At 38.7% G+C, this 14,015-nt stretch overlaps 1 protein-coding gene across 1 annotated transcript in view; it reads left to right on the forward strand.

Moving 5' to 3' along the window:
- tenm2a (teneurin transmembrane protein 2a) overlaps nt 1–14,015 on the forward strand; it is a 292,880-nt gene that overhangs the window by 200,571 nt on the left and 78,294 nt on the right. Inside the window, exon 5 of the mRNA XM_079631137.1 lies at nt 9,873–10,107. Within this exon, the coding sequence (XP_079487263.1) occupies nt 9,873–10,107 (235 nt within the window). The remainder of the gene's footprint in view (nt 1–9,872; nt 10,108–14,015) is intronic.

Here is a 14,015-nt window from a genome sequence, read left to right on the forward strand (position 1 = left end):
GTGTGTGTGTGTGTGTGTGTGTGTGTGTGTGTGTGTGTGTGTGTGTGTGTGTGTGTGTGTGTGTGTGTGTGTGTGTGCGTGTGCGTGTGCGTTGGTGTTGGTGTTGGTGTGTGCATGTGCATGTGCGTGTGTGTGTGTGTGTATGTGTGAGAGAGAGAGAGAGAGAGAGAGAGAGAGAGAGAGAGAGAGAGAGAGAGAGAGAGAGAGAGAGAGAGAGAGAGAGAGAGAGAGAGAGAGAGAGAGAGAGAGAGAGAGAGAGGTAGTGTTTGCATCGCTATCCATTTATTATAAATGGAGAGTGTCTGCTGGCTATTTTTAGCAGTTTCCAAAGTCACATACTCCTGCCAGTGAAATCAGCCGTAGATCCTAATGCGATGAATTTTTAATCAGCGCGTGTTTTGAAGAAATTTTGTTGAAACAATTTAGTTTGGACTGGATGCCCCCTTAAAGCTAATGTTATGCTGTTTTTTTTAGTAGTAATTAAGGTTGTGTTGTTGCATAATTGTTTTGTTTTTTGTATTAAGGTATTTAAACCTTTGTATTGAGAGCAGAGGGCCGTGTATGTTTGTGTGTGGGAGGGTTTTAGAGTGGGGTTTCAAAAGCCTGTTTATTTTCAGACTGATTTGATGACTCTTCTCTCAGACTGTTATTATTGCTCATTACAGGAGGGGATTGGGCCAATGAGACTGAATGCGAGGGAAATGTTTCGTTCAGAGCCCAGCTCACAGCTTGCATTTACTTCTGTTACCACCAACCAAGCTGTGTTTTAATTAAACCTCCTCTCAGAAAGAACGTCACGAGTTCAACAGCATGACCTCCAGACCAGCTGCTGTCCTTCATTCTGAGGGAGCAGGTATCAGTCTTTTTGAGGGATTAGAGAATCCACTGGGAAAACATTGGGATTCATAGGGATTCACTACATTCTTCAATGAACCTGTTTAGATTAACTAAATAATTTGAGTGATCATGTTGGATGAAACAATTTAGTGTAGACTTGACAGTGCCTTTGAAAAGCAGGTTTTATTTTGCAGTGGTAATTAAGGATTGTGTTGTTGCATAAGTTTTATTATTATTTATTCATTTTAGCTGCTCATTATGTATTATCATGACATGTACTGGAAGGTTGCAGAGAAAAATAGCACAGGGAAGTCAGTTCATTTAGCGATTCAGTTTTTTTGAACATATCACTTACTCACTTGATTCACTTATTCATTCAGTGATCATTTTATTCAGTCAGTGATCATTTTGAGGAAACTGTGGAAGGTATTTAGTTCAGACTTGACACCCAGATTTAGAAGTAAAATGTCTTCCTGTTTTGCACTGGTAATTAAGGTTACATAATTGTTTTTGTTTTCATTTATTGTAAAATAAATTAGTTTTTTTGGGGGGGGTTATACAAAGATTGTGTCGGTCAACTGATTTACAAATGCTTTGCAAATCAGTTTGAACCGTTTCAAAGAAATGTTTTGTTTGTTGTCTGCCACTTTAAATGAGCTCTTTAAAGCGGAATGGATTCTGATTGGCTGTCAATGTTTTTATCATTCATCAGCTGGAAAAATCAATCTGACAACGATTCCAACCATATTTTTTATCTGTGCCGTTATCGATATATTTAGGGGTGGATTCTGCTATTCTTTAGTATTTAGAATTATGTTTAGAACTACATCTTTATAATTATCATTATTGTCATCATTCGTGGTGTGAACGGGCCTTTAGAGTTGTTTAGGCCAGCGGCTACGCTTGTGAGAGCCTCTGAAAGGAAGCAGAAGTCCTGACGCATATTGCTCCTCTTGGCTGTGGCTGCTGAGCGGGCATCCTTCCTCAACATCCGACTCTTGTGTTGAACCACAGAAAATATCAATAAACATTTTTACTGAGGCTGGGCCTGGAAAACAAACATGGTGGCTTTCTGTTCCCGCTGCCAGTGGGCCTGCGGAGCTCTACTGTGAAACTAATGCAGTGTACTGAAAGCCAATTCCATCCTGCGCAGTGCCTCCGCTTCGCTCTGCCCAGCACAGGCACGGTCCCAGAAAGAGCAGGGGGTGGGTTTAAGTGCTAACCTCAGGCACGCTGGACTGTGTGTGGGGATCTGCTTTTAGTAAGAGCGAGCTGAACCATGTAGGTTTGGATCTGTGTCAAACTAGATGAACTCCACGCTGCGCTATTGAGACAGGCACAAAAATCCACTATGTTTTCACACACACACACACACACACACACACACACACACACACACACACACACACACACACACACACACACACACACACAGTGCTTTGATGTACTTAAATTGTAGGGTTGTGCATGTTTCCAGTGTGCATGTAGTGAATGATGTTGGCACGCATGACTGTGAGTAAACTGTCAGATCACATTATTGTGTGTGAGTAAAAGTTTAATGTTTTTTTTTTTTTTTTTTTTTGCATTTAGAAGGAAAATCTGTATTCATTTCTGGCTCATCCATGGCTAAATGTTTTTTATTCTATTTAGGAGTTGCTATTAATGATGTTGTCATATCAGATGTTTGCCGGAATGTTGAGAGCGGAAATAATAAACTTTAGTTGCAAATAAATACGGTTGCACTGTTTAAAATAACTATTAATATGGCAGTGATGTTTCAAACTGGGGTCCGGGGATCCCCAGGGGTCTGTAATGGAGTGACAGCGGGGGTAAATTAAAATTAAAATGTACTTATTTTAATAACATTAAAATAAGTAAATATATGAATTAGATACATAAATGGATACACCATTACAATTAAATTATTATTTATTAATAGGTTAAAGTAGATTAAAATAAATAAATAAAAAATGTATTAAAAATTAAATGACTAAATAAATAATACATTTAACAGTACATTATATTGAGTAGAAAAAAAATATATAATAATGTAACTTAGAAACTAATTCAAGATTTCTTTGAGACTATACATTTGGTTTTATATTAGGTATTTTTATATCATATAGTTATATATAAGTATTGTTTTATATTGTATTATTTAAATGTCCATTTCACATATTTTACAGAGCTGTGTAAAAACAAATCAGGCACTATTAAACTGAAAAAATCATCCGAAGAAAATAAAAATCAATTATATTCCATCTGAATATACAGCTTTTTTATATGGCCATCAAAAATATGATTTTTGTAGTCAGTTGATGGCATCTATTAGCAGGGGCTAACTGGACCCTGCCATCCAGCCAAATCTTGACCTTTTGATTATAAAATGTATGCAAAACTCTTTCTGTGCGATTATGTGCTGAAATGACTTTCATATTCCATTGTATTGCTGCCATGTACAGCATATAGGGAGCAGGCAGCTGTATTTGATGGGCCTTGAGGCTGGGGTGTGCTGTATATTACTGTACGTCTACCCTCAGCGTAATCTGCCTCGAATCTTGGCACTCTGCATGGCGAGAGAAAACCACCTTGTTATCAGTGAAAATGGTGGGAGGGGGTGGTTGCATTGGGATATAAGAGTAGGGGGTCTAAGTGGCTGTTTCCTAATTACACAATTTTATTTATTCACAAGCAAACACAAGCGTTTCCCAGTGAAATCACACTCTCTTTTACTTCCTGTGGTCCAGAGCCTCTCTCCCATCTCCTATATCATCCCAAATTGACGTTTATGTTCTCACTCCTATTGTTTCCTGAGGTTTCTGCCACTTATGTCCAGCGGTTTATTTCAATTTGTGTTGGCGCGTGTCAGCTGTTGTTGGTTTAACTGTAGCCAAAAAGAGGAATTGGGCTTTAGCGTTATCCTTGAATGTGTCCTTGGCACTGATAGTTTGTGCAGACATTTCAGTTGTATTGTTAAGCATCTGAGGAAAAGTACGCTCTCGTATTTAATACAAATTCCAGAATAATTCATGTGCAAAAGTCAATCTGTTTATAATAGGAATCAATTAGTTTTATAAAACATTCATGGACAAAGAACCTCGATTATCCTCCAAAGTAAAGCTTCAATTAGTCATTCCTAAAATAAGTGTGTAACTCTGTCAGTGTCCTACAGTAAAGGAGACATCGAGAGTGAAAAGGACAGCGATTACCGTGCGCTGCGGGTGTGAGTTTTTACCCTCACACACACCGAGCCTCTACACAGCCATTTCAGAGTCGACGCGGGATAAAAGTTGATGATGCGTGCAGAGGTTTACGAATGAAGAATGCTTCTTCATGAATATGAAATCAACCTTTTCATCAGTCTAGGAAGGGCTGACGGGGGAGCCTACAGCGTTTCACCTCAACCACAAGTGACTTTTGCATTTGTTGTTTTCTCAAGCAATGTGCAAACAAATATTTCTCTCTTTTTTTAAGCTGGTTGTGCAGCTGCACGAAGGCATTTGTGAAGAATAAGTGAAATAGATGCTGTTATTTAACCTTGAATATTTGACGGGAAAAAATGGACTGACACAAGCAGGAGCTCTATTTAGCTTGTACGTGATATCTCATATCTGTGATTCATAAAAGTGTCCTTTTGACAACTAGGAGTGGTTTGAACCATAATTTGTCTTGTTTAGTATGCTGTTATTAATGGTTTGTCACAGTAAACAATCAGCTGAGCAAACTCGATACATTGAGTATAATTATATTACCTGTGATAACATTCAATTTAAGTCTCTTTAGAGATGCTGGATAAGACAGTGGAAAGTTCTGTTGTGTACACTTTCATTCGAAAGTTTTCTATTTCAAACAAACACTGCTCTTTTGAACTTTCTATTCATTAAATAATCCTGAAAACACGTATCTCAGTTTTTACTAAAAAAAGTTAAGCAGCACAACTGTTTGCAACATTGATAATTAAAAGAAATGTTTCTCAAGCACCATTTCAGCATATTAGAATGATTTCTGAGGAATGATGCTGGATATTCATATCACAGTAATAAATGAATGTTTTAAAATATATTAAAAACAGTTTAAATTGAAATATTTCAGAATGTTGCTGTTTTTACTGTATTGTTTTTTAATAAATAAATACAGCCTCGGTGAGCATAAAATACTTTTTTACATAAAAAAAACATGAATAAATCATACTGACCCCAAACTTTTGAACGGTAGTGTATGTGTTTCTGAAAAGCAACTGAGCTACTGTTATGTAGTTAGGTTAACATTTCCTACTCCAGTTACCCAACAGACATTCTGAGTTTTAATTATTTTGCTGTCCGTACATGTTTTTTTTTACGCATGCATATTTATGCGTGTGTTTGACCATGGGTTTGTGTACACATCCTCAGGAGAGTGTTGGAGTGTATATTGGCAGATGCTAAATGTCTCTCTCAGGTTAAGGGGTCACCCCCCCACACATTGAACATCTGTACACTGCCCTCCCTCACCCGGCACCTGGGCCCAGAATCAGGCCACATCTCCCACATTCACTGTTATAGTAGCGTGCTGACGAGGACTTTTACTACAGCCACCACAGGAATCATGCCTCTAGAGAAGAGGAGGCATTCATCTTGTGGCCTCAGACAGCCATGCATAGTGTTACAAACAAACACCATATAGAGCTAATGAGAAACAGGGGCTAAACTTTACTTCACCTTAGCACTGCACATTGTGCACAATCACTTTTATGGTTACATTCTACAGATCTGGAATAAACAGGAGAGAGTGGGGTAAGATGTGTCAGTGGGTGTATTGTGTCTCCTCTTAATCTAGAAAGTAAAATTTTTGACACGTTACGATAGTGACCACCATGGGCCCTATTTTAACGATCTGAAACGCAAGTGTCAAAGTGCAAAGCGCAAGTAACTTTGTGGGCGGATCCCGGCGCTGTTGCTATTTTCCCGGCGGGATAAATGACTCTTGCGCCCGACGCAAATCTAAAATGGGTTGGTCTGAATTAGCTTCATTATTCATAGGTGTGGTTTGGGCGTAACGTGAAATAAACCAATCAGAGCGTCCTCTCACATTCCCTTTAAGAGCAGACGCGCTTGTTACATGGCGGATATTGCTATTATAACGGCGGATTTGCCGGCTCACGCCAGGAGCGATTCACAGCCGAGGAAACCGACGTTCTCGTCAGGGCTGTAAAACACAGAGAAGTGACATTGGGGATGATGGGAGAAACCCAGCCAAATTAGCTTCGGTTAAACAGGCGTATAATTTGGGTAGTAAATGTGTAGCCTAATCTAGATTATTTTAATTTTTTTTATCTAGATAGATCTTTTTCACATCTTCACGGACACAACAATGATTTCCTCGTGTGTTAATATTTTTCCTTGTAATAATGTATGATTTGCAAAAATGAAAACTGCTGCATCTGTTTATATTAGAGAATCAAAGTGGATGTGCGTTAACATTATGGCCAAGCACGCGCCCTTAAAATACCATGTCACTAACGCGCAACGCGCCACTGTCTTTAGACTGTTTTTTTCCTGGTCAATGGCGCAATTGCTTTCTAAAACTGGAAAATAGCACCATGGAAGTTTTGCGCCGGAACACGCCTCCTCTTTGCGCTGAACCGCCCCCGCGAGCGCAAGTTCATTTCCTAATTTACCGACGTGCGTCTGTGGTGGGAAGAGTCCGCTGTGCGCGGGTGCAAAATAGGAATGATACATGCGTCGGTGTTCAAAGTCAATTGCGCTGGGTGCAAGATAGGGCCCCATGTGTTTTATGAATTTTTCTCATGTCAGAGTATGTTTTTTTTCTGGCAGGTACATTTTATATCAAAGTAAATGTATTCAGTTCTAAAAACATATATATTATACTTGTTGCTGAGCTGCCAGTGTGTGAAATCTGTTAAATTATCTGACTATGAACATTAAGTAAAGTGGCAACTATTATAACTGAGAATGCTTCCCTGCATTAAAAATAAACGATTAAAATCATGTTTATGCGTTTAATGTTCACATTAAAATATTCAGAATACTTTAATGCCGTATGTTTTGTTTGTTTATTTATTATTACTACTTAATTTATATAATTCTATCTCATTTCTCATTATTATCCTATTTATCCTTGCTTAGAGGCACTTAAAGGGACAGTTCGTTCAAAAATGAAAATTCTGTCATCATTTACTCACCCTTATGTTGTGTATGACTTTCCTTCAAACAACACTGGACTCTTTGACATTTTTTGTATGGGACAAAAATACATTTTCTCATCTTCTTCAGAGATATTTTTCACAATATATGTCATATATTTCGCTCACTGATGACAGATCTGAGTTTGGGTCATCAGAGCGTGTCACCCCTGGATAGAGCCACAGGGCCACTGAGCTCAGATCAGTCCTGCATGATCTTTAGACAGGGGGTCAGACCCCATCACCCACCCCACTGTGCCTGAGCGCCAGGATCACTCCCAATTCCCAGCACTCAGGGAACGGCTTTACGCTTATTCCATGTTTGATCCAGCACTGTTGCCGTTGTAATACAGCGAGAAACAGCAGATTACATGGCCAGGCCAGCACTGATCCACTCTCATCACACACACACACACACACACACACACACACACACACACACACACACACACACACACACACACACACACACTTACTTGATCTGTTCTCCTTTGGTTGGATTTAGATTCTAAGAACGTTCTATTTGTCAATATACTTTGTTCATGAATTTAATCCCTCACACATACACATCCTTCTCTCATAGTCCTTGGCACATGCACGTTCTTGTATTTAAAAAGAGAAGAAGAGGATAAGAGGAGAGAGAGCGCGAGAGGCTTTTCACTGTCGCAGATTTAAACAGGGGTCAAGCCGACAGAAAACGCAAAAGTCTTTGGCTTCATCATTGATGAGTAGGAGCTTGCTACAAATCTCTTTTCTGTGTGCAAAATAGGAACGTAATCTCATTGCATATAGCTAAAGGGCCGTTTATTTAGATTTGAGAATGAGCAAATATATGTATTAATTATTTTGTTTAAAATCAATCCCAAGGCCTGGAAAGTGATTTGAATGTTTTTTATTAGGGCTGTCAAAATTAACATGTTTACGCACACAATACATTTTTTCAGTTTAACATGTAAAAAATATTTAACGCAATTAACACAGCATCCTTTTTCCCCATCATCCTTTGGCTAGAATTACATTATATGACCACACTCTTATTCATGCAAATGCTTTTAAACCATTCAACCATTGTGCTGGCGTACTGGCGCAGGTCTGTGAATCTCCTGTCTGTGTGACACACACACACACACACAAACACACTTGTGTGCACAGAAAGCCACTTCAGACAGCGCTTGAATGGACAAAAACACACCAAAATTATGCCAAATGCCCGTTTTGTCGAGTATCCTCGCAAGCACAGTGTTAAATGAGTCTTAAATGAGTTAAATGATTTTAACATGATTGTATTAAATGAACATAAAGAGCTGTGAGAAAATGGGATGCATGTCATTGGCTGCAGGTCTTAAAGTGACAGCGGCGTAATAAACCCGCTGCTGTTGATAATCAAAGATCAAAAGAAAAAGAGAAAATCCACTGCTCTTGACTGAATAACTTTTTTTTTGCTTTAATAAGGATGAATCTAATTTATAATTTATGCAGTGAAGACTGTGAAGTGTTTGATAACTTTATTCAATTTCTGTATATATCCTACAGTACCTGTTAGACCTGTCAAAAGCAACAAAAATATATTTTTGTGCTAGAATAGAAAAAATGGGTAAATGTGACAATTATTATAATGGGTTTGGTATAATGTGAAGATTCACTTCAATTAAAAGTATTGGTATCGGTGATGCCTTCTTTAATAAAAAAAAGATGCCATTAAAAAAATATTTAAAATATAAACTATTGTCTTGGTTGTTTCTACATTAATTTGGAGATTAAATGTTAATTTATTACACTATAAATATATATTAAAAAAAAATTCAGTGACAGTTCTTATACAGTATGTACCATGGTATACTGTACATGGAAAGTATGATTCTTTGATTTGATTTCCATATTAAAATAGAATGGTATTACCTTCCGGGACCAGCCACAGCACTTTTAGTAAGCATGTGAGGCTCTTCATATTATTTTAGCCCATCTGCTCATACTGATCAGACTCCTGACAGCCATAGACAGGAGATCAGGCCATGGGGCTCGCTTTCAGGCAACTGTCATGGATCAACAAGCATGAGATGGGCAACCTGAGAAAATGGGAATGGTTTTGGGTGTTGGTGGAAAGAAAACTTGGATTGGGAGGTTCATCTTTATTGCATTACTCCGTGTTTCATGGGAAAACATTATTAGGAGCTTATTTGATGCTTCTTGTCTGGCCGCCACCTCCTCCCCGCTCTCTCTTTCCTCTGATAGACAAGAGTTATAAATGTAACATGATAGAGAGATTTGTTTTGTTTTTGTTTTAAAATTACATGCTAGACAATTCCCAAGCACCGCAGGTTAGCTCTTACAAAGCAGCCCTGAAGTGAAGAGCCTCCGCGCCGCAGTCGTGTCCAGGTACAAAGTGTTCCACGGTGAAAGAGTCAGAGCCGGTGCTTCCTGCAGATTCATGCTTTGAATTCAGGCTGCATTAAGGATTACACTGAGCCAAACAATGTCAATTAATGCTGCTTCATGAGGTACAAAAACGCAGCATCCAGCAACGCTGGCGCAGTTTAAAAAGTGAAGACGGGAGTTTCCTGTCTGACAAGTGTCTTAACAAGCTGGGTGGTTGAGTGTTTTAGGGGCTTCCTGCCGCCATGGAATGCGAATTTGGAAAGAAGGAATAACAACACAAACAGTTTTGGCAGGCTGTCATCACAGAGAGCGTCCTTTCGTCCCTGATTTGATGTTTATTCTGATTGCACTTCACCCTCACGGTGCTGTTATTCCGTTTGCATTTCCTGCATCGCTTAACACAGTTTTTGACAATGCCAATTGATAATTGATTGACAGCCTGATAAAAGGGTTTTGCAATATTTTTTGTTTCCCCCAGGAGCTCCAAACCATCACAGCCAGACCCTGCGGCCGCCCATCCCTCCACCGCACAACCACCAGACGCTATCGCACCACCAGTCCTCTGCCAACTCCCTCAACCGCAACACGCTGAGTGGCCGACGCAACCCCATCCACGCCCCTCCGTCCGCCCCGGGTGACGGGCCCACCACACCCGAGTCAGTGCAGCTGCAGGACAGCTGGGTGCTCAACAGCAACGTCCCATTGGAGACCAGGTCAGTGGCCACTTTTTGCACATAACTAATCTGTATAAACAAAGAAATGAACAATGATTAACTTGTATTTTAGACACAGCATAAGTATTTGATTCCTTTTTATCAGCACTGTTAAAATGTAATTTCTAACTGTGACAGATCTAACTGTTTTATAAATAGAAATAAATGACAGTTTTGCATTCAGGAAACTTTACCGTCACACAGTGCAAAACACTGTGGTTAGAGAGATTTATTGCAGAAAAGAGACTTTAAATAGCAGGTTATATCCTAATTCTGACAAAACAATCTCTCTCTGCCCCCCAGGGCGCAAGATTATTGAGTATGATTTGACAGAAATTCTGTCTCAATCCAAAGAAGTATTTTTTATAAAAAATCTAGGAGTGTTATTAGTTGGGTGGAAGCAATTTAGGTATTTTGACAGGCTTGTCGTTTTAAAATATATATTTGTTTGTACCTATTTCTGCTAATAATTCTGTAATATTTTAAAATTACAAAAATAATTAATTAACTAATTTGAAAACAACGCCTTATTCTTCATTTATTTATTTAATTCTAAAATAATATTATAAAATTATAAAATAATATAATATAGTAACAAAACATCGGCATGTCCTCATAATGTAGGGGGCATGGTCTGAAACCTGAATATGCACCGCAATATTAGGACCTCATAATGTTGGTCAAAAGTACACACATACACACACACGTTGGATTTCCATGGTGTATGGGGACTTTACATACACATAATGATTTTTATTTTGTACAAACTGTTTATTTTATCATCTAAACCTAAATCTACCTATCACAGAAAACGTTCTGCATTTTTACATTTTCAAAAAGCATCACCAAAAAATGTCAAAAAATTAAAGATTTCAGATATTGCCATCTTTACCCTAAACGTAGGGTTTACCTGGACACACACACACACATACACACTACCATTCAAACAAAAAAAAGTTTGGGGTCAGTCATTTTATTTATTTATATATATATATGTTTTTTTTACATTTATTTAATAATAAAAAAATACAGTAAATGTAATTTTTTCCACTGACGGCGAAGCTGATATTTTAGTCTCACGTGATCCTTCAGAAATCATTCTAATATGCTAATTTGGTGCTCAATAAACATGTATTATTATTATACATTTGGAAAACAGTGTTGCCGCTTGAAGAATATTTTTCGTTGACAAACAGAACGTTTAAAGAACAGCATTTACCGTATTTGACACCGAAATCTTTTCTAACATTATAAATGTGTTTACAGTCATTTTTTAAATCCATTTAATCTGTCCTTAATTCTGTGCTTACAAAATATATAGCATTATAGTAATGTGACTTTCGTGCTCAGTAAGTTTTCAAACAGAGTACTGTGTGCTTACAGATCACAAACATACACTGTATTATGCATGCACAGCTTTTAGAGTATTAGTATTCATACAGTAGATCCCTCAAATACAAATGCTCTGTCTCTCATGCGTACACACACACTCACCCCTGTGGCTCATCTTTCACACACACACACACACACACACACACACACACACACACACACACACACACACACACACACACACACACACACACACACACACACACACACACACACACACACACACACACACACACACACACACACACACTGCTGGGCAGAGGGTCACCTCCTCTGTTCCCAGATCAGAGTGGAAGCATACCTGCATTTACTATTCATGAGGCTGGGCTGCATGTTTAATTCACAAGGACAGGTCTCAGGCCTGTTGGAAGTGCAGGTTCCTGACTGGCTGTAATTAAAGCAGAGCTGATAGGCTGTCCTGTATGTCAGCATGGGGCATCCAGCACTCAGACATGAATACTTTTGGGACTGCTGGGGCTGTTGTGTACAGGATTGGATAGTGGCAAGGTTTTGTTCAGTTCAAGGTCTCTATACGCACGCACACATATTGACAGTTTACCCGTGACCTCCAGCGTTAATTGTCTGCTGGGTTTGATTGGTTTCTTTGTGTTGGTGATTATGTGGACACGCCCACCGGCACCATCCTCATCAGAATTTACCCAGCAGACATTTTGTGGTCTACGTCAGGGGTTTTCAATCTTTACAGATCCAAAGGCCCCCAAAGCCACCCAGCCAAAATAGAGACTCCCAGTATTAAAATGCAAATATTCTCTGAAACACTTTATAATAACCTTCATTAAGAACATTAAACTTATTATAAAATGCAAATACGTCTTTATTTATAAATGTGTTAAAAGAAATGCCATGAAAATTTAAGCTCTTTATATTTTATTTATTTTCGGCATGGAACCCCTGGAGTACCCTCGGGGGCCCCCTGAAGGTTGAAAACCCTGGGTCTACATGAACAGCAAAGGGTTTCCAGTGGAAAGAATGACAAAGAGCTAGTGCACTAGAATGTAATTTCAGTTCAGCAAATAGTATTGTTTTTGTTCTTAATCCTGACATTGAAAATTCTTTAGAAAGTTTATAATTAGGATGAGATTATTTATTCCATATAGTTTATGCTCATGTGCTTTATTTCATGTAATGTTTCTAGCTGGTTCATGAAATAAAATTTGTGTAATTTAATTAGTTTTCACATTTCACTGAAATTGTATTAATGCTACATCTCACAATATATTTCATTAGGCTATATGTATTTTATATATACAGAAATACATGGAAACATTTAGGAGCACAGAAACTTGTCAACACTGTCCCGCGACTTTTATGAATAAATTAGCATCGCTACTGAACTTCTACATTATATCACGCAGCAAGGAGGTGGTATGTTGCTGTTTTTGGAGTAATTAAACTCACAGCTACTAGTAGAGACTGCTGCACAGATGCAGGTCATTCACATGCTCATCTCTCTCTCTCTCTCTCTAGACTTATTCATTTAAATACATTTTATTTTTAGGGTGATCGGACAGTTCCGAAATTGCTATTTTATTTCATTATATTTCTTCTTTTTTTATCTTTTTATAAATTTGTATAGTTTATATTTATATTATAAATGTTACATCTTATCACATATTTCATTAAAATATAAAATATATTTTATAAACTACTATAAATGTAAATACACAAATAAATGAATGTAAATAAATGTCCATAACCACTCCATAAAGCCTGTTGTTTCATATTAAACCTCTGCTAAGCAGAACTAACCCTGACAGGTAACAAATGAGGATGTTTCTTAAAGTACTCCTGTCGGGAAACTCCAGTGGGTTCCAGCATTTCATTCTGTCCTTCGGTTCTCCACGCTGTCGTCGTAAATCACTGGAAGTTGCCAATGTGTGTAATATCTATCGGCTTTATGCCTGGGTAATATTTAGACAGCTAACTGGCACTGGATAATTGTCACACGATCTTTCCTCATTTGCACACAAAATTATGAAGCGATCTTAAAATGAAGGGCCGACATTCAGCATTTGAATCATGAATGCTCAGGTGTGTTAGAATGGGCTCCTGTACTGAAGCCATCAGGACTACCCAGCAGCACTAAGCCTGCCATCTGCTGAGACAGAACCACACTCCCCACACCAATCCAAACCTCACCAAGCCAGGAAGCCGGCCCAAACTCTGGCCCCTCTCCCCGTTCCCCTGCTAGCAGGCCCCACCCCTATCACTGCAGCTTTTTAATTGGGGTTCTGTCAATGCAGATGGGCCACCTGTCACACACTGTGTAATTCACAGACTCATTTCCAATATATTCACATTTATTAACTGCATTACTCATTGCATTTGCGGAGGCTTTGAAGTGTGGCGAGAGAACTCACGAGTACAGATTGGAGCACCAGCAGACCACCCAGGATCTGTGCTGGCATTGCCCAGCATCACACACACCATGCATGGGCAACAGGCGAGTTTGTGGGCCTTCTCAGTGGAATCATGCAAGGGCCCGTCCATTTCTG

Source organism: Phoxinus phoxinus, assembly GCF_949152265.1.
Source record: "Phoxinus phoxinus genome assembly, chromosome: 12".
NCBI lineage: Eukaryota > Metazoa > Chordata > Actinopteri > Cypriniformes > Leuciscidae > Phoxinus > Phoxinus phoxinus.